Here is a 24,283-nt window from a genome sequence, read left to right as displayed (position 1 = left end):
CTGTCTAATAGCTTCTCTTTATCTATTTTTAACCCATCAAGTATCTAAACTACCGCCTCTTTCACTGTGGATTGGGCAGTATCTTCTTTCTTAGTAAAGACAGCTGTAAAGTACTCATTTAGTACCTCAGCCATGCCCCCTGTCTCCATGCATAAATCCCCTACTAGGTCCCTAATCGGCCTGACCCTTTTACCACCCTTTTATTATTTATATGCCTTTAGAAGACTTTTGGATTTCCTTCTATGTTCACTAATCTCATACTCTTTCTTTCCTTCCCTTACTTGTTTTTTCAATTCCCCCTGAACCTTCTATATTGAGCCTGATTCTCAATTGTATTATCCATTTGGCATCTGTCATATGCAACTTTTTCTGCTTCATCTTACTCTCTATCTCTTTCACCATCCAGCATGCTCTGGATTTATTTGCCCTACTTTTCCCCCTTGTGGGAATGTAGCTTGACTGCATCCAAACTATCTCCTCTTTAAAAGCAGCCCATTGTTCAGTCACTGAGAAGGGGAAGCACATTGTTGAAAAAGTATTTTATATCCTCTTTAAATGATATTAATTTATAACCAGTTAATATTTCACCTGATCTTCATTTTGCTGTTTCTCTAATACTTCCCTTCTATTTCTGTCCCTCTCTTCTCAAGTCTTTTCTTCTTGGGATTCCTCCATCATTGCATCCTCTGATACTCTACGCTTTAAACAGCATCTGAATTTCACTCGCCCGCCACACGTGTCCCTGAAATTGGGCAATGGTCTGTTGATGCTCCACCTGACTCCACCCACCTACATCAACTTTAACCCATTACAGGACTTATGACTTTAACTCTGACTCTCTTATTGTCTCCCCTCTATTCTCATTCACTACTAGGATTAGCACTGCATAACCAGGCCTTTGTAACTTAAGCTTTCCCTGTGTGAGAGCATTTTGGCTGCCGCTCTAGACCCCAGCTTATGATTTCTATTTCTACTTTATTATTTTCCTTTCTCTCTTTACTTCATTCCTCTATCCTCATGAGCAGTAAGACCAACTGCCCCATCCTACTCTCTCATCTCCCTGCCCAGTGTACCAGTCAGAGGTTGATCTTGCCAACCCCCTCCCTGTCCAACTCACCCTTTCCAGTGCTGATCCTGTAGACTCTGCCTGAGGTTCAGCTATCATCAGCTCTCTCCGTACCTTCCTCCAGAATGTCGATTCACCCGTGAAAAAAGCTGTTACAATCTATGAGCTTATTGTGGATGATTGCATCAACATCATTACCTCAGCGAAAACCTAGCTAAGGGCTGATGATGCCTTTCCCTTAACTGAAGCCTCCCCACCTGTCACTTTTCAGCATATTTTTCACCACTTGCCTCGCCCAGACCATTGCTGTGATAGTGTGGCTTTTATAACTAATTATACCTCTCCTCTGACACTTTCTCCTCCTTGAACATCTCACCTTCTTCCATTCCTCTCACTTGTCATTTAAAATCCTGGTTCACTACAGCTTGCCCAAGTACTGTGCCAATTTTCTCAATCAGCTATCATCACTCCTTCCCTCCCTCAGCCTCTGCACCATACAACTTCTCATCCTAGGTACTTTTAAATTCTATCTCAATTCACCATGTTCTCTCTCCTCCGAGTTCACTGTCCTCCCATTAGCCCTTAATCTCATCCTCCATGTAAACTCCCCAACCCATATTTATGGCCACCTGCTTGACCTTGCCATCTCACATGGCCTCGCTACTTCCATGGTATGAATCACAGTTAAGGCCTTCTCTGATCACTTCTTTGCAGCACTCTCCACATCTTCCATATCTCAGTTCCCTTTCCAACCCTACTTTATTCTGTATCTATCCTTGTAAAAACTGTCCCCTAATTCACATACAACTGCACTTTCAAGATCCCATTGTCTAGATTTTGGCCCTCTGTTCACCACAGCATTTTTGCAGCTACTGATCTGCCCACCTCCACCTTTGATGTCCTAGTTCCCATTAATATCATTATCGTCTCTCACCCTGGACATTCCCCCTGCTATGACACTCATCTCTGCCTCTTTGAGTACAAGTTGAACAGATACGCCGGACAATTGATTTCGCCGTTCACTGCCAGATCTGGAAGACTACTTAAAACTATCAGACCTGTCTCTCATCTGTGAAAACTGCTTACTATTTCAGCATCATTTTGGAATGCAAAGGTAACCCTGGCTACTTTTCAGCAAGCCATCTTCTTAAACCCCTCTCCCCTGTCTCCTCCACCTTCACCTGCAACATCAAGTGCAAGGAACTCGTGGATTTCTTTGATTGAGACCATCCGATCAGCCTCTGCCACTTCCTTTCCCCTGGTCCACCAGCCTAAATTTCCTCGAAGGCAATCCCTGCTCTAGCCCTGAATTTGTAAATTTCTCTCCAAGCTCCCCTCATATCCTCCCTGAGCTTATCTTGTTCACAAAACCCACCTCCTGCTCTCTTGACCCTATTTCCACTAAACTGCTGACCACCCAATACCCCTTCCTGGTTCCCAAGTTAGCTGACATCGTTAGGGTTCTCTCAGATTCTGTCACTCTTGCCTTCAAATCTGCCATAATTACCCCTCTCCTCAAAATTCAAACCTTGAGCCCCCTCCGTCCTTCTGAACTACCACCACATCTCTAACCTCCCTATCTCTCCAAAGTCCTTGTACATGTTGTCACCTCCCAAATTCATAACCATATTTCTTGGAACTTCATGTTTGCATACCTTCAATCAGGTTTCTGCTGCTGCCACAGTACTGCAAAAGCTCTTATCAAATCACAAGTGATGTTATTTGACTGTGACGAAGCAAACTATCCCTTTTCATCCTTCTCGACGTGTCTGCAGCCTTTGTCACACTTGATCACACTATCCTTCTCCATCGTTTCACCACTGTCCTACCTACCGAACAACATTGTGGAAATACGTTCACCACAAGGACTGCAACAGTTCAAGAAGGCCTTCTAAGGGCACTAGGGATGGACAGAAAATACTGGCCTTGTGAGCAAAGCCTATCTCCTGAGTATCAGTTAAAAAAAAATGTATTTTAAAGAGTGTCTGTGGGTGGTAGTAGGGCCCACAGGAATATTCCATGCTGGGCTCATGGCATGGAACAGTCCAAGTGACCACAAAGGGATCTATGTGTCCTCTAACAGAAGGAGTCAATTTCAAATTTGGGTGATGTTTGAAGCTGGTCTTGGCTTCACCTTCAAATGACTGGCAAGTGCTGAACTTTGCGACCCTCCCATTTTGCCTGGGCAGCTCAGTGGGAACTCAAGGTGCATGAACACCTCCTATATTGCATGAAAATGGTCTGATCCTGGAAATTCTGTGGATGCAATTCCCACTCCATCATACTGATGAGAAAGGATTGTGAATTTTTGACCCCATCGTCTTAAACAAGTCCCCAAATATTTTTTATTAATACAGCAAAGGAAAAAGCAGAGGGAAAAAAGAAGAGGAAAAACCAGCCCAGGTTAAGGCTGAAGAGGAAGAAAAAAATAAACCATGGGAATGTCCTTATGATGTACTTTTTGATGCTTACCTCAGTGAAATTACAAGAAATATTTTACCACTTCCCAGCACAAGAGGACAAATTGTGGCACTTGCAACGTAAGTACTTTTCTACACAATTTTGCATGTATATTGGCATAAATTTAAAACATCCAAACAGGTGATATTTTTGAATTGGGGTCCTGATTCATAAAACTTGTCCTAAGCTTCAAATGGTTACTTCACAGAGGTAGTAATGTAAAGAGACTACAGAAACTGGGATTGTTCTCCACAGAACAGTAAAGGTTAGGGTGGTGATTAAAATTACGAGGGTTATTAATAAGAGTTTCCTCTGGCTGTTGGCTTGGTAACCAGAAGGGGAACTTCCAAGTGGTGGTATTTCCATCTGTCTTCTGCCTTTGTCCTTCTAGTAGTAGTCACCATTTCTGACTTGGAAATACCTCGCCGTTCCTTCACTGTCACTGGGTCAAAATCCTGGAACTCCCTTTCTGACAGCACTGTGGGTGTACCTACACCACATGGACTGCAGCGATTCAAGAAGGCAGCTCACCACCACCTTCTTAAGGGCAATTCAGGATGGGCAGTAAATGCTGGCCTAGGCAGCAATGCTCACGTCCCATGAACAAATTTTAAAAAATAATTAGCAGAAGAACCTGAGGGAAGATGAGAAGTTTTTTAATGCAGTGTGTTGATAGGATCTGGATTGCACTGCCTCAAAGTGGTGGAAACATTAATAACTTTCAAAAGGGAATTGGACATATGCTCGAAAAGGGCAAATATCAACGTCAATGGGGAAAGAGCAGGGAAGTGGGTGACTAATTGGACAGTCCTTTCAAAGAGTTGGCACAGGTATGAGAAGCTGAATGGCCTCCTTCTCTGCTGTATGATTTTATAATTGTAGTTGATTATCAAACACAAAAATGTACACATTTGTTGTGAATTCATCCATTTTCAGACAAATTGCTTTTTCCTCATTTAATTAACTTACAGTAGCTGAAGGCAGACTCATAATCCATAGGGATCATGGAAAATTCATCACATGCTTCTCAGGCTTTTTTCTGCTGCCATCAGAAGTAGGGCTTTGCTGTTGTTCCTTCAGTAAGAACATTTTCTTTTACCAAATCTAATCTTATTTTGAATTTGCCGATTCATATTTGTGGCACATCTGGGTGAATTTTACTTCCCCAATGGCAGAAAGTAGATAAGCAGCAGTCAATATGGAGCTTACCTGTTGGTCTCCTGCTCCAATCCTGCCGACTGCAACTTTAAATTGCAGGCAACAAGGAAACCAATTCGAAGCTGGCTCAGTCAATCTTTAGTTATGCACATTATGCCCCATTGATGTTATTTGGGACATTGATTTGCCTATGGGAGGCATTAGACTATAAGACATAGGAGCAGAAATTAGGCCATTCGGCCCATCGAGTCTGCTCCGCCATTCAATCATGTCTGATAAGTTTCTCAACCCCATTCTCCCGCCTTCTCCCCGTAACCTTTGATCCCCTTACCAATCAAGAACCTATCTATCTCGGTCTTAAATACACTCAATGACCTGGCCTCCACAGCCTTCTGTGGCAATGAATTCCATAGATTCACCACTCTCTGGCTAAAGAAGTTTCTCCAAGGTCTTCCCTTTATCTGAGGCTGTGCCCTTGGGTCCTAGTCTCTCCTACTAATGGAAACATCTTCCCCACGTCCACACTATCCAGGCCTTTCAGTATTCTGTAAGTTTCAATCAGATCCCTCCATATCCTTCTAAACTCCATCGAGTATAGACCCAGAGTCCTCAAACGTTCCTCATATGTTAAGCCTTTCATTCCTGGGATCATTCTCATGAATCTCCTCCGGACCCTCTCCAGGGCCAGCACATCCTTCCTGAGATACGGGGCCCAAAATTGCTCATAATATTCTAAATGTGGTCTGACCAGAGCCTTATAAAGCCTCAGCAGCACATCCCTGCTTTTATATTCTTGAAATAAATGCCAACATTGCACTTACCTTCCTAACTACCGACTCAACCTGCAAGTTAACCTTAAGAGAATCCTGGACTAGGATTCCCAAGTTCCTTTGCACTCCAGATTTCTGAATTCTCTCCCCATTTAGAAAATAGTCTATGCCTCTTCTTCCTACCAAAGTGCATGACCTCATACTTGCCCATGTTGTATTCCATCTGCCACTTCTTTGCTCATTCTCCTAACCTGTCTAAATCCTTCTGCAGCCTCCCCGCCTCCTCAATACTACCTGTCCCTCCACCTATCTTTGTACCATCTGCAAACTTAGCCAGAATGCCCTCAGTTCCTTCATCTAAATCATTAATGTATAAAGTGAAAAGTTGTGGTCCCAGCACTGACCCCTGCGGACCTCCACTAGTCACCGGCCGTCATCCTGAAAAGGACCCCCTTATCCCCACTCTCTGCCTCCTGCCAGACAGCCAATCTTCTATCCATGCTAGTACCTTGCCTCTAACACCATGGGCTCTTATCTTACTGAGCAGCCTCCTGTGTGGCACTTTGTCAAAGACCTTCTGGAAGTCCAAGTAGATAACATCCATTGGCTCTCCTTTGTCTAACCTGCCCATTACCTCCTCAAAGAATTCTAACAGATTTGTCAGGCATGACCTCCCCTTGATGAAACCATGCTGACTTTGCCCTATTTTACCATGCACTTCCTAGTATTCTGAAATCTCATCCTTAATAATGGACTCTAAAATCTTACCAACGACCGAGGTCAGGCTAATCAGCCTGTAATTTCCCGTCTCTTGCTTCACTCCCTTCTTAAACAGGGGGGTTACATTAGCAATTTTCTAGTCCTCTGGGACCCTCCCTGACTCCAGTGATTCCTGAAAGATCACCACTAACGCCTCCACTATCTCTTCAGCTATCTCCTTCAGAACTCTGGGGTGTAATCCATCTGGTCCAGGTGATTTATCCACCTTCAGACCTTTCAGTTTTCCTAGCACCTTCTCCTTGGCAATTTCCACCGTACTCACCTCTGCCCCCCGACTCTCTTGAACTTTGGGGATGTTACTCGTGTCTTCCACCGTGAAGACTGACGCAAAGTACCTATTCAGTTCCTCCGCCATTTCTTTGTTCCCCACTACTACTTCTCCAGCGTCATTTTCCAGTGGCCCAATGTCCACTTTTGCCTCTCTCTTACCCTTTATATATCTAAAAAAACTCTTGCAATCTTCTTTTATATTACTGGCTAGTTTACCCTCATATTTAATCTTCTCCCTCCTTATTTCTTTTTTAGTTGTCGTCTATTGGTCTTTGTAGGCTTCCCAATCCCCTGGCTTCCCACTGCTCTTCGCCGCATTGTATGCTTTCTCTTTAGTTTTTATGCTGTCCCTGACTTCCCTTGTCAGCCATGGTTGCCTCGTCCTCCCTTTAGTATGCTTCTTTTTCCTAGGGATGAATTTTTGCTGTGTCTCCCAAATTACTCCCAGAAACTCCTGCCATTGCTGTTCCACTGTGTTTCCTGCTAGGCTCATCTCCCAGTCAATTCTGGCCAGCTCCTCCCTCATGCCTCTGTAGTTGCCTTTATTCAACTGTAATACCGTTACATCTGATTCCAGCTTTTTCCTCTCAAATTGCAGGGTAAATTCTATCATATTATGGTCACTTCCACCTAAGGGTTCCTTCATCTTAAGCTCCCTTATCAAATCTGCCTCATTACGCATCACTAAATCTAGAATTGCCTGTTCTCTAGTGGGCTCCACCACAAGCTGTTCCAAAAAGCCATCTCGTAGACATTCCACAAATTCCTTTTCTTGGGATCCACTACCAACCTGATGTTCCCAGTCTGCCTGCATATTGAAATCCCCCATGATCACTGTAACATTGCCTTTCTTACACACCTTTTCTATCTCCTGGTGTATCTTGTGCCCCACATCCTGACTACTGTTCGGAGGCCTGTACATAACTCCCATTATGGTTTTTTAACCTTTGCGGTTCCTCATCTCTGCCCACACAGATTCTACATCATCTGACCCTACATCATTTCTTGCTATCGATTTAATTTCATTTCTTACGAACAAAGCAACCCCACCCCCTCTGCCAACCTGCCTATCTTTTCGATAGGATGTATATCCTTGGATATTTAGCTCCCAGTCCTGATCCCCTTGCAGCCATGTCTCCGTGATGCCCACCACATTATACCTGCCAATTTCAATCTGCGCCACAAGCTCATTTACCTTATTTCGTATACTGCGTGCATTCAGATACAACACCTTCAGTCCTGTATTTCCCGTCCCCCTTCTCATTGTCGTCCCTTTATCTGATGTGCTTGAAGTTAGATTCCTAGCCCTTTCCAAACACTCTGTCCTATTTTGTGTTCTGAAGACTTTAATAGCCTCTCCTGGGCTCTCCTTTCTTTTCAGTTTTTTCATAATTTTCCATGAAGTTGAATCCACCTCCCCCCGCACCACATGCTAACCTGCTGCTTTGTTTCCCATTAGTCATACTTCTTGGAGTTTTACCCTTTCCTTCTTGGAGGCTTGCATATTCTGACTACAGACATCAGACGATGTGAGACCTGATGATGTGAAGCATGCTCATGTGGCATCTGCAAATATTATTGCATTTACCTTATGAGGTTTGCGTGTGCTGTAGTTGAAGATCTTTGACCATTGTTTTCTGTTAGCAGCTGTCATAGAATTATAGAATGATACAGCACAAAGGAGGTCATTCAGCCCATTATGCCTGTGCCAGCTCTTTGATAGAACTATCCAATTAATCTCACTTCCCTGTTCTTTGCCCATTGCCCTGTAATTTTTTTTCTTTTGAACCTGCTTCCACTGCCCTCTCAGGCAGTGCTGAAGTCTTCAGCACTACAACTGGGTTGTTGTCAGAGCTCATAACTTTAGCTATGTCCAGCATGCAAGGCCATTGCTTGATATGTGGTGTGACTTAAGTGGCTGAAGATTGGCTTCTGTTATTGTGGGGACCTTAGGAGTAGGCTTCAATGGATTATCCACTCAGCATTTCTGGCTGAAGATAGTTGTAAATGCATCAACCTGGTTATTTGCACTCATCTGCTGGGATTCCATTGTCATTGAGGATGAGAATATTTATGGTGTCTCTTCCTCCCATTAGTCTTTTAATTATCCACCACCATTCAGGAATGGATGGGGCACTGGTGCAGAACTTTGATTTGATCCATTGGTTGTAGAATCACTTTGCTGTACCTACAGCATGCTGCTTCTGCTGTTTAACTAGTCTTGTGTTGTAGCTTCACCAGTTGGCACCTTATTTTTAGGCACCTGCTGCTACACTTGCTACTCTTTATTGAATCCAGGTTGGTACCCTGGCTTGCTGGTAATGCTAGAGTGAGGGATATGCTGGACCATAACGTTACAGAATACAATTATGCTGCTACTGATGGCCTCATGGATACCCAGTTTTGAGCTGCTAGATCTATTCTGAATCCATCACATTTCACATGTGGTAATGTCATGCAACTCAATGGAGGCTGTCCTCAGTATGCCCCCACAAAGACTGTGCAGTGGTCATTCCTGCAAATACTGTCATGGACAGATGCATTGGCAATAGGTAGATTGGTGAGGACAAGGTCAACTAGGCTTTTCCCCCACGTTGGTTCTCTCACAACCTGCTGCGGGTCCAATTTGAAACCTGTATCCTTCAGGGCTCCATCAGTTGGGATGGGCAACAAATGCTGGCCTAGCCAGCAATGCCTTCATCCCTTGAAAGAATAAATGGAAAAAAAAAGAAAAAGTAGCGATATTGGATATTGGTGATGGATACTGAAGTCCCCCTCCCAGACTATATCTGTGCCCCTGCTACCCTTAGTGTTTCTTTCAAGTGATATTCAACATGAGGGAATGCTGATTCATCAGCTAAGGGCAGTTGGTGTAATCAGCAGGAGATATACCTGCCTATGTTTGACCTGATGCCATGAGACTACATGTCAATATTGAGGAGTCCCATAGCTACTCCCTCCCGATGTTATGCCACAGTGCTGCATGGTGACATACTATTCCTTATTTTACTGGATTGACCCACAATTGAGCCCACTGTCCTGTGTCCCGGGTTGCATGCATCTGGGACACTGTTTTTCGTTTAATTGTGGCCTTTAAATCTTGAACATGTGCAATAACCGCTCTCCTTCTGTTTTCACCCTCTCACAGTTTGTCACCCCACCCCACACTCAGTTCTGGCAGCACATATTCCCCTCCTCACCCACTCTAACAGACCCCCATGCCACAGTGTCCCTTATTTTTCTGCACATGAGTTGGCCACCCTGCAGTGCTATCAGCCCTGGTGTATCTGCCCTACCAACAGGATAGGACATACCCAGGGATGGTGATGGAGGCATCAGGCATATTGGGTGAAAGGCATGATTCTGTGAGTATGACTGTGTCTGGCTATTCTTTAACTAACCTATGTCAGCTCTCCCAATTTTGGAAGAAGTTCCCAGATGTTAGTGAGGAGGGCTTTGCAGAGTGATCCCTGCTGGCAGGAAGCCATGCATGTCAGTCAGGCTGGCTTCTGGGCAGCGAGCCTCTTGAAATAAAGACAAACGCTGTGAAGTCATAACTTCCAAGCTTCCTGGTCAAAAGGGTTTTAGCCACAGTAGAGGTGAGGTAAAGGCAGAGGCATGTAATTTATTGGAGATGGAAGTAAGCATTCATAGATAAGATGTGGACTTCAAGCTCAATCAGGGTCAAATACAATACCAGTGCCTGGTTTGGCTTGAGCATACAGCTAAGGGTTTTTTGAGGGGGGAAGGGGGGAGGGGGTGGTGATGGCATAGTGGTATTCTCAATGGACTAGCATTCCAGAGATCCAGAGTAATGCTCTGGGGACCAAGGTTCAAATCCCACCACAGCAGATGTTGAAATTTGAATTCCATAAAAATCTGGAATTAAAAGTCTGATGATGACCATAAAACCATTGTCAATTGCCATAAAAACCCATCTGGTTCACTAATGTCCTTGCCTGGTCTGACTTACATGTGACTCCAGACACACAGCAATGTGGTTAACTCTTAAATGTCCCATGAACAAGGGCAATTAGAGATGGGCAATAAATGCAGACCTAGCCAGCAACGCCCACATCCCATGAATGAATAAAAAAAAGAGGGAATTATAGTCAAGACAAGAGTTCAGAATTTTTGATGTTAGCCGATGAGTTGCTGCAACCTTCCCGATTTTCAATTAGAAAAAAATTCTGCCTCATCCATAACCTGAGCCCTGATTTTAACTGGGCAGTAATGGGGCAAGTGTGGTGTGGAACTGAAAATAAACACCCCCAAAGAGTTTATTGCAAGTCCTGAACCATTTAACTCTCCGGCTTCATTTGTATTCAAGATGTCGATTCCCACCCAAAGCAAGCGGGAATGATGCACCATTGTCTTTGGATGGAAGCCAAAATTCGCAGGTGGGTCAAGCTGCTTCCAGGAACTCATGGAAACAGTCCCCAGCGTGGTGAAATGAGGAGGTGGTGTTAGTGGGGCAGGGGATGGAGGGCAGAGTGAATTCAGTATGGTTTGTGATTGGGGAAGGAAAGGGAAGCATGGGGCAAGGGACACTGTGGGTCTCTTTATCAGGCAAGGACGACATGAGCCTCAGTTAAAATGGCAAATGTTTCCCAAAGATGTCATTGGGATGAAACCGCCTTTTATTAGGCCCTGCCTGACTCCTCTGGGTAGGCAGGCTTCCCATACCTGAAGACAGTATTAAGATGGGATGGAGCAGGAATGTGTTTGGAATGCAGCGCAAACTCCCTTCCAAATACCCCACCCCACCATCTTAGACCTTCCTTTTGCACCATTCCTTTTATAAGGAGGTGCTGGCATAATGGTGTTGTCACTGGACTAGTAATTCAGAGGCCCAGGCTAATATTCTGGGGACACGGGTTTAAATCCCACCATGGTAGCTGGTGGAATTTGAATTCAATTAATAAATCTGGAATGAAAAACTCGTCTCAGTTATAGTGACCATGAAACCATTGCCAATTGTCGTAAAACCCCATCTGACTCACTAATGTCCTTTTAAGGAAGGAAATCTGCCTTTACCAGGAAATTTACCTGGTCTGGCCTACACGTGACTCCAGACCAACAGCAACATGGTTGACTTTTAAATTCCATCTGAAATGTCCCAGCAAGGCACTCAGTTGTATCAATTCACAACAAAGCCTAAAAACAGGAACGAAACTGGACGGACAACCAACATTGACCTAGGCACCGGAAATGACAACAGTAACCCAGCCCTGTTGACCCTGCAAAGCCCTCCTTACTAACATCTGGGGGCTGGTGCCAAAATTGTGAGAGCTATCCCATAGTCAAGCAACAGCCTGATATAGTTCCAAAGAAGAGACGTATTGGAGTCGAAACATTCACTGTTTCTATCTCCACAGATGCTGCCAAACCTGCTGAGTTTTTCTTTAAGCCTGACATAGTTATGCTCACAGAATCATACCTTGTACACTATGGGAGGAATTTTACAGCCACGTCACCATGGAGCCGGGACGGGGGCCAGAAAATGCAATGAGCATTTTAAAACTCCATTGACTTCGGCGGGACCGGAAGATCTCTCCAGCAGAAGGGACCGTAAAATTTTGCCTTATGTCCCAGACACCACCATCACCATTCCTGGGTATGTCCTGTCCCACTGACAGGACAAACCCACCAGAGGTGGCGGCACAGTGGTATACCGTTGGGAGGCAGTAGTCCTGGGAGTCCTCAACATTGACTCCAGACCCCATGAAGTCTAATGGCATCAGATCATACACGGGCAAGAAAACCTCCTGCTGAATACCATTTACCATTACCCCTCAATTGATGAATCAGTACTCCTCCGTGTTGAACAGTAGTTGGAAGAAGCACTGAGGGTGACAAAGGCACAGAACGTACTCTGGGTGGGGGACTTCAATGGCCATCACCAAGAGTGATTCGGTAACATCACTACTGACTGAACTAGCTGAGTCCTAAAGGACATAGCTGCTAGACTGGGTCTGCGGCAGATGGTGAGGGAACCAACAAGAGGGAAAAACCTACTTGACCTCGTCCTCACCAATCTCCCTGTCGTAGATGCATCTGTCCATGACAGTATTGGTAGGAGTGACCACCGAAATGAAAAAGAAGTCCCGTCAGCACATTAAGGATGCCCTCCATCATGTTGTGACACTCCCACCATGCTGAATGGGATAGATTTCAAACAGATCTAGCATCTCAAAACTGAGCATCCATGAGGTGCTGTGGGCCATCAGCAGCAGCAGAATTGTATTCAATCACAATCTGGAATCTGATGGCCCGCCATAACCCCCACTCTACCATTACCATCAAGCCAGGGGATCAACCCTGGTTTAATAGGGAGTAATGGAGAACGTGCCAGGAGCAGCACCAGGCGTGCCTAAAAATGAGGTGTCAATCTGCTGAAGCCTCAACATAGGACTACTTGCGTGCCAAACAGTGTAAGCAGCATGTAATAGACAGAGCTAAGCGACCCCACAACCAACAAATCAGACCTAAGCTCTGTAGTCCTGCCTCATCCAGTCATGAATGGTGGTGGACAATTAAACAACAAACAGGCGGAGGAGGCTCCACATGTATCCCTATTCTCAATAATGGGGAAGCCCTGTACATCAGTACAAAAGAGAAGGCTGAAACATTTGCAACCATTTTCAAAGTGATGAATGGTGTCATCAACAGTGCTATTAAGTGGCACTTACTCAGAAATAACTTGCTCAGTGACGCTCAGTTTGGTTTCTGCCAGGGCCACTCAGCTCCTGACAACATTACAGCCTTGGTCCAAAGTAGTGTAAGAGAAATGAGATGAGAGTGACTGCCCTTGACAGCAAGGCAACATCTGACCAAATGTGGCATCATGAAGCCCTAGCAAACCTGGAGTCAATGAGAATTAGGGGGGAAACTTTCCACGGGTTGGAGTCATACCAGGCACACAGGAATGTGGTTGTTGGAGGTCAGTTATATCAGTCCCAGGACATCACTGCAAGAGTTCCTCTGGGCAGTCTCCTAGGCCCAACTATCTTCATCGGCTTCATCAATGGTCTTCTGTCTATTATAAGGTCAAATGTGGAGATGTTTGCTGATGATTGCCCAAAACCATTCATGACTCCTCAGATACTGAAGCAGTCCATGTCCATATGCAGCAAGGCCTGGACAACATTCAGGCTTGGGCTGATAAGTGATAAGTAACATTCATGCCACACTGTGGCAGCCAATTACCATCTCCAGCAAGGGGAAATCCAACCATCTCGCCTTGACCTTCAATGACATTACCATCACTGAATCCCCCACTATCCTGGGGGTTACCATTGACCAGAAACTGAACTGGACCAACCATATAAATAGTATGGCTGCAAGAGCAGGTCAGAGGCTGAGAATTCTGCAGCAATTAACTCACCTCCTGACTACCCAGAGACTGTCCACCTGCTACAAGGCACAAGTCAAGAGTGTGATGCAATACTCTCCACTTGCCTGGATGAGTACAGCTCCAACAACACTCAAGAAGCTCAACACCATCCAGGACAAAACAGTCCACTTTATTGGCACCCCATCCACCACCTTCAAAATTCACTCCCTCCACCAATGGCGCGCAGCAGCTGCAGTTGTCCCACATAGATTACAAGATGCACTGCAGGAACTCACCAAAGTTTCTTAGACAACACCTTCCAAACACATGCTCTCCACCACCAAGAAGGAGAAGGGCAGCAGATGCATGGAACACCACCATCAGCAAGTTCCCATCCAAGCCATACACCACCCTGACTTGGAAATATATCGCCGTTCCTTCACTTTGACTGGGTCAAATCCTGGAACTCCCTTCCTAACAGCGCTGTGGGTGTACCTACACCACATGGACTGCAGCGGTTCAAGGCGGTGGCTTACCACCACCTTCTAAAGGGCAATTAAGGATGGGCAATAAATGCTGGCCTAGCCTATGATACTCACATCCTGCAAATGGAAAATTTTAAAAAATTCCTGCCTGGTAAGGATTTGTAATCAGGATTACGATGTCAGACAAGCAGTCTAACAACACAGATCTGATCACAAAATTACAGGTGGTGGAAAAGCTAGATATCATCAGCATGCATATGAAAACTGACCCTATACTAACACTTAATGTTGCCAAGAGGCAACATGAATGAGCAAAAGAAATGGTAAAGCATTGGGTACTCTTAATGTTACTGTCCAAGGTAGGGTGGGAAGCAACGGCAGAAGATTTGTTGGATAGGGATAGAACCAAGCAATCTTGCAGATGCAAACTATCAGAGAAGGCCAAAGAGGAAATTGGGATGCTTCAGTGTGTTGAACATCACAGAGATTGAGAACGACCAGTAGCTGCAGTCACAAATCAGTCATACTGTAAATCTCCATGCTGAAATTCTCATTGTTTCAAAGATTAGAAAGCATGAAGAAAGCATCAGGAAAGAAGATAAATTATTCTCAGGAATCCCACATTGAAACTGCATAGGTTCATAACTGCTCAGGGTCTTTTATGAATATGCAAGATATTTTCAGATATTGATCAGAATCTACCTTAGCAAACTGGCAGAACTTTGTGAAATTAGTGATTAATTTGAACTTCATGCCTCTTTTCCCTAAACTGTCTGTACTTAGTTTGTGGCACTTCCTGCCTTGGTAGTGATATCCAGAGTCCCACAAGGTTCCACTCTTGGCCTCTTCCTTTTCCTTGTTCATTTTATCCCTTTGCTCCATCATCAGCAATTGATTTATTTTACTTTGTTTAATTTTCAATACTAGGTTTGTTTCTGAAAAGATGGGTGGACCTTTAAACAAGGAAAAGCTTCATGAATTCACCTGGGAACTTCACATGGCTGACCTGAAATTTGAATTAAAATCTAACATCATCCCCATTGGGAAAATTCAGAAAGGAATCTACTACCACAGAGCCCTTCTATTTAAGGTAGATTTTATTTCTGGTAAACAATTAAATTGCACTTTCATACAGTTTCCATATTGAAGCAATTTAAAGTATCTGTAATAACTTGCTTAATAAATCCATTTGTTTTTCAGGCTTTAGCAGATAGAATAGGGATCAGTTGCAGCCTGGTTCGTGGAGACTACAACCGAGCCTGGAATGAAGTCAAGTTGATTGACCAATCATCTCACGATACTCCTGGGCTTTTCATTCCACCAACGGCATACATCTTGGATCTCATGTACCAAGTTGGCAACTTGATGAGGACTGACAGTCCAGACGCAGCACACTATGAAAGTTATACTAGTTGTAAACTTACACCTTGTAAATGTTGTAAGCAGTTGTCTTGGTACCTAGATAACTTTAAGCAAAACACATAAATTGCAAATGTCTCTGCATTTGACAACATTAATAGACTTAAACACATTGCAAAATGTTGCTGCAAAATCATAAATACCATCTTAAAACTGGCCATTAAGTCACCATTCCAATTTGTTTAGTTAAAATATCTCAGATCATCCTCTATGTTATTTCTTTATCATTTGATGAAATTACCTTGTTTCTGAATAGGAACATTTAACTTGTTACTCGATTTTCATAAAGACAAACACTTAAATAGCTCTTTTGCCTGTTAACATTCTCACAAGATCAGCATATTATTTTACATTATAAATTGTAAAGCAAATAATAAAGTTGTAATGACAGAAGCACTTCTCATTGAAAGAATCATTATTAATGTCCCTCCTCCTACACAATGCTTTAAAATCATGAGTCAAACAGTTGTAGTTGATATCTTGTGCTACTGTTCAGAACTGAATTCTCAGCCAACATCTTAAAGATACAGGACCATTCATCTCTTTGTAAGTAAATTCACCACTAGTTTTAGTTAAATAGAAAGAAAATAGGAACCAAGGAGCAGGAGTAGGCCATACAGCCCCTCGAGACTGCTCCATTCAATAAGATCATGGCTGATTTGATCTTGACCTCAACTCCACTTTCCCACCTGTTCCCATTATCCTTGACATCCTTGTAGTTCAAAAATTTGACCATCCCAGCCTTGAATATATTAAATGACCCAGCATCCACTGTTCTCTGGCTTAGAGAATTCCAAAGATTAGTGACCCTCTGAGGGAGGGTCCCTTACTTTGTGCTGCGTTCCCTAGTTCTTAGGAAAACATCTTCTCAGCATCTACCCTGTCAAGCCCTCTCAGAATCTTGTATGTTTCAATACAATCACCTAAACTCAAAATATTCCTCATAAGACAACTCCTTCATCCCAGGAATCAACCTAGTAAACCTCCGATCTTTCTCCAATTCAAGTATATCCCTCCTTAAATAAGGAGACCAAAATTGTACACAGTATTCTAGACATGGTCTCAGCAACACCCTGTACTGTAATAGGAAGGCTTTGCTACTTTTATACTCCATCCCCTTGCAATAGAGGCCAACATTCCATTTGCTTTCCTAATTACTTGCCGTACCTGCATGCTTTTTGTCTTTCATGTAGGACACCCAGATCCCTCTGTATTACAGCACTCTATAGTCTCTTTCTATTTAAATAATATTTTGATTTTATACTCTTCTTACCAAAGTGAACAAACTCACATTTTCCCACATTATACTCCATCTGGCAAATTTTTGCCACACATCCCTTTGGAGACTTTTTGTGTGCTTCTCACAACTTGTCCTTCCCTTGTCCCCATGCACACCCCACCACTAGTTCTCTGATTCTTCACTTGAGGTCCTGCTGCTATTATGAGAGCCCACAGAAAAGTATTGTTCCCCACAGCCATGAGATGGGGGCCAGCCTCTCTGATCAAATGGGTGTTTCTCTCGTCTCCCCCCACATACCCTCTGTGAGCTCATCTTGTCCATGAGACGCACCTTCTGTTCCATCGAATTTATTTCCACTAAACTGATCACCTAACTTCCCCTCCTGGCCCCCATGTTAGCCAATATTGTAAAATGGTTCTCTCTCTTCAGGTGTTGTCCCTCTTTACTTTAAACCTTTGTCATCACACCTCTCCTCAAAAAAAAAAACCAGACCCCCTCCGTCCTATTTCCAACCTTTCTTTTCTCTCCAAAGCCTTTGAATGCGTTGTCGCCTCCCAAGTCCATACCCATCTTCCTCGTAACTCTGTATTTGAATCCTTCCAATCAGGTTTCTGTCCCTGCCAAGGTATCAATATGGCTTTTAGCAAAGTGACAAATGATATCCTATATAACAGTGACATCTTTCTCAACCTGTAGCCTTTGATATGGTTGACCACACCATCCTCCTCCAATGCTCCTCCATTGTTGTCCAGCTTGGTGGAACTGTTCTCATGGGTTCCATTCTTATCTATCTAATTGTAGCCAGAAAATCACTCGCAACGGCTTCTCTTCCTGCTCCCGCACTGTTACCTCTGGCATCCCCCAAAGATCAATCCCCCAAAGATTCCCCCCCTCCTATTTTTCATCTACATGCTGCCCCTTAGTGTCATCATTGGAAGGCATGATGTTAGTTTTCACATATACACTGACAATAACAGCTCTACCTCACCACCACCTTTCTCGACTCCTCCACTATTAGTCGCTTAGTAGTACAGAACTTAAACATTTCTGAAAAAGGAGACATGCTGTCGAAGCTTTTCATCTTGCACTCATCAGGACAGTAAAAGGCGCAATGTGTGGACATTCAAAAGCTATCTGACCTGTTCTTACCTATGTAAAAATAATCAAACTATGTTGTTGATATCCCAAATTTGGTCTTTGTTGTGCCTCTGTCTTGGGTATACAAATAGTTGCTTGGTAGTACAGAACTTGAGTATTACTGAAAAAAAGAGACATGCTGTCGAAGACAATTTAATATCATAAGTCGGGCTCAAAATGTGGCTCACTAATTCATGCTAGAAGCTACAAATATTCACACAGGGCCCTGTTCTTTGCAAACAGAAAGAACGTGCCCACTCATTGTGCCTTTTTCAAGCAAACAAAAGCTTAGGGGGTAGCCATTCCCTGGTTCATTCCCCATAGGAGTGCCTTGACCAGAGTCGACCTGCCTAGTTTGAATTTAAACAAATGCTTGGCAGTTAAACAATTCCCTGGTGCATTTTCCATAGCAACGCCTCTACCAATCAGAGTCAACTTGCCAACCAATCAGCACCCTTCTCTCTTGCAGTACAAATTGTTGTCCCCTTTACAATTGGTATTCTTGCAGTTCTATCCTGATGAGTGGAAGGTGAAAAGCTACGATAGCATATCTCAATTTCAGCAATCCTCCACAGTTGCTAAATTATCAGACTGCTTATCTGACATCCAGTACTGGATGAGCAGAAATGTCCTCCAATTAAATATTGGGAAGACTGAAGCCATTGTTTTCGGTCCCCACTCCAAACTCCATTCCCTAACTATTGACTCTATCTTTCTCCCTGGCAACAGTCTGAAATTAACCCAGTGTTTGTGCACTTGGTATCATATTTGATCCCGAAATGAGTTTCTGACTTCATACTCATGCCATCACTAAGACCACCATTTTCCACCTCTGTAACGTCACTCGATTTCACCCGTCTCAGCTTATCAGCTGCTGAAACCCTCATTCATTACCTCTATCCCTGTGCACTCATAGCTGGTCTCCCACATTCTATCATCCATAAAATTAAGGTCATCCAAAACTCTGCTGTCCACGTCTTAACTCACAGCAAGTCCCGTTCCCCTATCACCCCTGTGCATGCTGATTTTCATAGGCTCACGGTCAAACAACATCATGATTTTAAAATTCTCATTCTTGACTTCAAATCACTCCATGGCCTTGCCCCTCCCTATCTCTGTAATCTCCTCCAACCCACAACCCTCCAAGATATCTGCACTCCTCTAATTCTGGCTTTTTGTGCATTCCCAATCATAATTTCTCCACCATTGGTGACCATGCTGCTGCAAGCTCTGGAGTACCCTCCCTACAGCTCTCCACCCGTACTTCACTTGCCTCCTTTAAGACACTTCTTAAACCCACTTTGACAAAGCTTTTGGTCATCTGACCTAATATTTCCTTATGTGGTTTGGTGTCATATTTTGTTTTATAATACCTATGTGAAGTGCCTTTGGAGGTTTCATTATGTTAAAGATGCTATACAAATGCAAATTGTACTTGTGGTTGTTGTAGTATTTGTTTTAAGCCAGTTGTAATTTGGTAGGCAAACTCGCCTTTGAATACTGTGGATGTTTGACCTCCTAAACGTAGCCATGGGAAATACAATTGTCCTTCACAGGGATATCTTAAAAACAAAAAGCAGTTATATCTTAGGCAGTATTGCACATAGCTAGAAGAGATAAAGAGCTAGTCAATGACTCAATAGTAGTATACAGCCAAGTAAGAAGTAAAGGAACAGCATTTTTGGGCCACCTGCTAAATTTCAGTTTTATCTTCTTTACTAACATTAATGAAAGAAACACTTGCATTTATATACTCCCATATCATATTGTCAGAACATCTCAAGTCATGTCACATGTGGAATGATAAATGAGAAGAATGACCAGTTCATAAGCTTTTAGTTGATGGAGGAATATTGGTCAAGACTTCAGGAAAATTTGTATTCTTCTTGGATAATGAAATAATATCTTTAACATCCCACCTAAATATCTCGGCTGAAGAGTGGCACCTTTAAAAACTATCATGCCCCGGCGGAGCACTACAACCGCAGGCTAGGAAACATAGGCTGGAATTTTCCAGTCCTGTTAGCGTTGGGTGTCATGGCGGGCTGGGTGTTGGAGGGGGGAGGGGGGTGGTGTGGGGTAGTGAACAATATGGCAAAGCAGCCAAAAATCGGTTTCACGCCATTGTGAAACCAGTTTGCAATCATCTGCTCCACCCATCAATGGCAGGCCACGTTTCCCACTGCTGCATGTCGGGAACCTATTTCAATATTTCAGCATCTTGTCATAAGCCCTGCTCACCAGAATCAGCCCCCCATACTGGATCATCCGGGTATCACACCGACGTGTTTTACAACTGTACACAAGCCACATGCAGCTGGCAACCTGAACTTTGCTCGGGACTGCAAGGTTTGTTTCCCAACCTTGCTTCGGGCAGCACAGGCAGTCATCAGCGCTAGGCTTCGCAAGGCAGCACCGCATCACTTTTAGGGGGGGCTGATGGGCAGGTCTCTACTTACCAGGCCAGCCGTAAGGCAAGGGTGGCTTTTCAACAGCTGCAGGGCTAGGGCTTGCTTGGAGAAGGGGGAGAAGTGGCCTCAGGCAAGCGAAAAGGCTGCAGGGCAAAGGCTGTGCTGGGGAAGGCTGGCATCCCAGGGTGTGTGTGGGGGCACATGTCGATCAGTGCAAGTGGCCACAAGGTGGTGAGGCTGAGGAGGCAGTCTCCAGAGGAGATAAGGCCAGGTGGACGTGTGAAGGTATGTGTGTGAGAATGGGTGGTGATGTCCCTTGAGTGGCAGTGAATGGGATGCTAGTGAATGTGTGATGGCCTTGTGAGCGTGAGAGTTTAGAGTAGTACAGTAGCACGGATGAAATCATTCATCCATTTTCTGCACTGGATGGCCGACCTCTTGTGTGCAGCATTGACACTGACCACATCTGCCACTGCCTCCCAAGCCAGAGTGGTGAGACTGATGGGCCTCCTGTGGCCAGAACTGGGGTAGAGGACATTGCAGCAGGCCTTCATGGCGTCTAGAAGGCATCACAGGGATGTGTCACTGAATCAGGGGCTGCACTCTTCTTGGCTTTTGGGGCCATGTCTTCACTAGTGCCTTCCTGGGCCGCAAGCATTGAGAAGTGTGTGCGCGGCTGCAGTTAAATATGGCACCCCATGTGAGGAAGCAGCGAGGTAACGGCTTGGCGGGCAAATCGGAGGCTGTTCACCAGCGAGACGGTGTGTTTCCTGTGGCTGCATAATTAATGAGGCAGGAATGGGATGATTAGGCGTGAAAAGCCACCATCGCGGCCAGCAAGTAAAACGTCCTCTTTCCCGCCTGCTACCACACTTTAGTGCAAATCTGGAACGGTTCCATTCGTAGTCAATTCTGATGTAGAACCCATTAGCTTCTGACCTAGTGGTGCACTGATAGCAGCTTGAGTTAATCCAAGCTAAGTTGCAACTGGCACTTTATGACAGGACAGAAATGATTATACATAAGCTGCATTTTACATAATTTAAAACCCAGTATGTATACATATAATTAATGTATATTTCCTCTCTGTGCCATGAATTGCAGAATACCGCACTATAGTTAAACCTTTTCTCAGTTGGCCCTTGTCAGAGAAGATTACTGATTCTTTTGTTATGTTTCGGTTTCTGTGATAAAGTGAACCAAGCATATGTGATTCTCCCAACATTCAACCAAGAAGGTACATCATTGAATCAATTCATAATCTTGAAATTATTCTCCAACTGCAATTAAAAGGCACAGTTTATGTGACTCCTACCATATGCTTACAGAACAATTTTCTGTCACCTGTGCAAATTATGCCGTTGTATTGGATTTTTCCACATCAAAAATTAGATGCATTGAATCATACTTATTTATGAATCCCCACTGATGGTAATAAAACCATTAAATCACACTTTATAACCTTAAGTCACTCCTCTTGTGAAATTCAAGCTTAACACACATGGCAAAGTGAAAACTGGTTCAAAATATCTTATGTTTCTGATCAAAAAATCAACATGTTTGATACAGTACAGCCTGATTTGCGCTGCTTTGAAATAGATGCATCCAGCTATCTCAAATATTTCTTTGTGTGGCTAACAATAGTTACATTTGTGATTATCAAGATACAGCGTGGTTTCATTTATTACTTTTGAAGTTGAAATGTAAAATATCTAGAACACACAGATAAATTTAATATAAATATATAAAATTCCTTGGATTCTATTCAAACCGTAGTCATGCAGCTGCAATGCTAGTTATCACAATCAATTGAAAGAAGATATACATTTTTTCTATAAATACTGGTGGAGTCCCTGTGAAGATGTTTATGCTGAATTGAACAATAAGGTTTTGTTTTACAACAATAGGAGTTGTGGCACAGTTCACAGTATTGGTTACTTACCAAGGAATATTTCCATTCCTTTTTTTTTCATTGTATCTTCCTAATTGTTTACTCTCTTTCCTTTCCTGATTTTTGTCTTGCTTTTTAAAATTCATTTATGGGATGTGGGCATCGCTGGCTAGGCCAGCATTTATTGCCTATCACTAATTGCCCTTGAGAAGGTGGTGGTGAGCTGCCTTGTTGAACCGCTACAGTCCAGACCCTCTTTCTTTGTTGTGCTTTTGCATTTGATATTTACCTCCTGCCATGATTTCTGGCTACTAGGCAAGTGGATGGGGAATTAGATGGTCAGATGTCTGGGCAGATAGGAACAGGATGGAAAGGTCAGTACTTTGGGCAGGAAGGTTTTGAAATTCAGAGGCTGGGTAGACAACTAGGAAAAAGGAAAAAATGACACAAAAACGAAAGTAATTGTGAAAGAATGTACCCTTAGCTAAACTATTCCTGTGAAGGGGCAATACAACAATGTTATAGAATCATAGGGCTATATTTTCGTCCCCAAGCCCCGATCCCACTGTCGGGTGAAACATCGGTCAGAAACCCACAAATGCAGCAATGGGACTCAGGGGGCAGTTTTAAAGTAGGTGGCCAGTTAAGTGATGGAAAGAGTCACCAACAGTAATATCGAGTACTATCAAGTGGCACTTGCTCACCAATTATCTGCGCACCAATGCTCAGTTTGGGTTCTTCCAGGACAACTCAGCTCCAGACCTCATTACAGTCTTGGTCCAAGCATGGACACAAGAACTGAATTCCAAAGGTGACACGAAAGTGATTTCCCTTGGCATCATGCAGCAGTTGAACAAGAATCCCTGTAAAATTGAAGTCAATGGGGATCAGGGACAAACTCTCCAGCAGCTGGAGTCATACCTGGCACAGAGGAAGATGATTGGGGTTGTTAGAGGCCAGTCATCTCAGTCCCAGAACATCACTGTAGTAGTTCCTCTGGATAGTTCCTCTGTTTTCAGCTACTTTATCAATGACCTTCCTTCCATCATAAAGTCAGAAGTGGAGCAGTTCACTGAAAATTACACGGTGTTCAGATTCATTCACAATTCATTAGCTAATGAAGCAGTCCATGCCTGCATGCAGTAAGATCTGGACACTATCCAGATTTGGATTGGTAGGTGGCAAGTAATACTAATGCCACACCTGTGCTAAGCAATGAAGATCTCTAACAAGGACAGAGCTAACTATCTCTCCTTGACCAATGGCATTACCATCGCCAAATACCCCACTACCAATAAACTGGAGGTCACCATTGATCAGACACCCAATTTGATCAGCCAGGTGAATACTGTGGATAGTGGAGCAGATCTAAAGCTGGGTATTCTGCATTGAGTGGCTACCTTTCTGGCTCTCCCAAGTGTCTACCATCTATAATGCACAAGTCAGGAGTATGGTGGAATACTTGCTACTTACTTTGATGGATGCAGCTGCAAAACATTAAAGAACCTCAACAATGTCCAGGACAAAGCAATCCCTAATCAGCATTTCATCCATTAGCCTAAACATTCACCCCTGCACCATTGGCAGGGACTATCTACTATCGTGGACTATCTACAAGATGCGCTGAAATAACTCACCAAAGCTTCTTAAGAGGTTACTCTAAAACGTGCAAAAACCACCATCCAGAAGGACAAGCGGGTACAAGAAAACACCATCACCTCCAAATCACACACCATCCTGACATGAACATAAATCACCTTTATCATCACTGGGCAAAAATCCTGGAACTCCCTACCCAACAGCACTGTGGGAGACACTTTTGCCACACAGAATGCAGTGTTTGATGAAGGCAGCTCACCA

At 43.7% G+C, this 24,283-nt stretch overlaps 1 protein-coding gene across 6 annotated transcripts in view; it reads left to right on the top strand.

Annotated features, from left to right (window-relative positions):
• The window catches only part of armc3 (armadillo repeat containing 3), a 177,509-nt gene extending 161,372 nt beyond the window's left edge, over positions 1-16,137 (top strand). For all 6 annotated transcript variants that reach the window (XM_078538263.1, XM_078538239.1, XM_078538235.1 and 3 more), the window contains 3 exons: positions 3,424-3,606; positions 15,253-15,415; positions 15,526-16,137. In XM_078538263.1, coding sequence (XP_078394389.1) covers positions 3,424-3,606; positions 15,253-15,415; positions 15,526-15,810 — 631 coding nt within the window. In that variant the 3' untranslated portion in view covers positions 15,811-16,137. The remainder of the gene's footprint in view (positions 1-3,423; positions 3,607-15,252; positions 15,416-15,525) is intronic.
• The last annotated feature ends 8,146 nt before the right edge of the window (positions 16,138-24,283 follow it).

The sequence above is a fragment of the Cetorhinus maximus genome, chromosome 3 (assembly GCF_964194155.1).
Source record: "Cetorhinus maximus chromosome 3, sCetMax3.hap1.1, whole genome shotgun sequence".
Classification (NCBI taxonomy): domain Eukaryota; kingdom Metazoa; phylum Chordata; class Chondrichthyes; order Lamniformes; family Cetorhinidae; genus Cetorhinus; species Cetorhinus maximus.
This window is presented reverse-complemented; position numbering and strand designations above follow the sequence as displayed.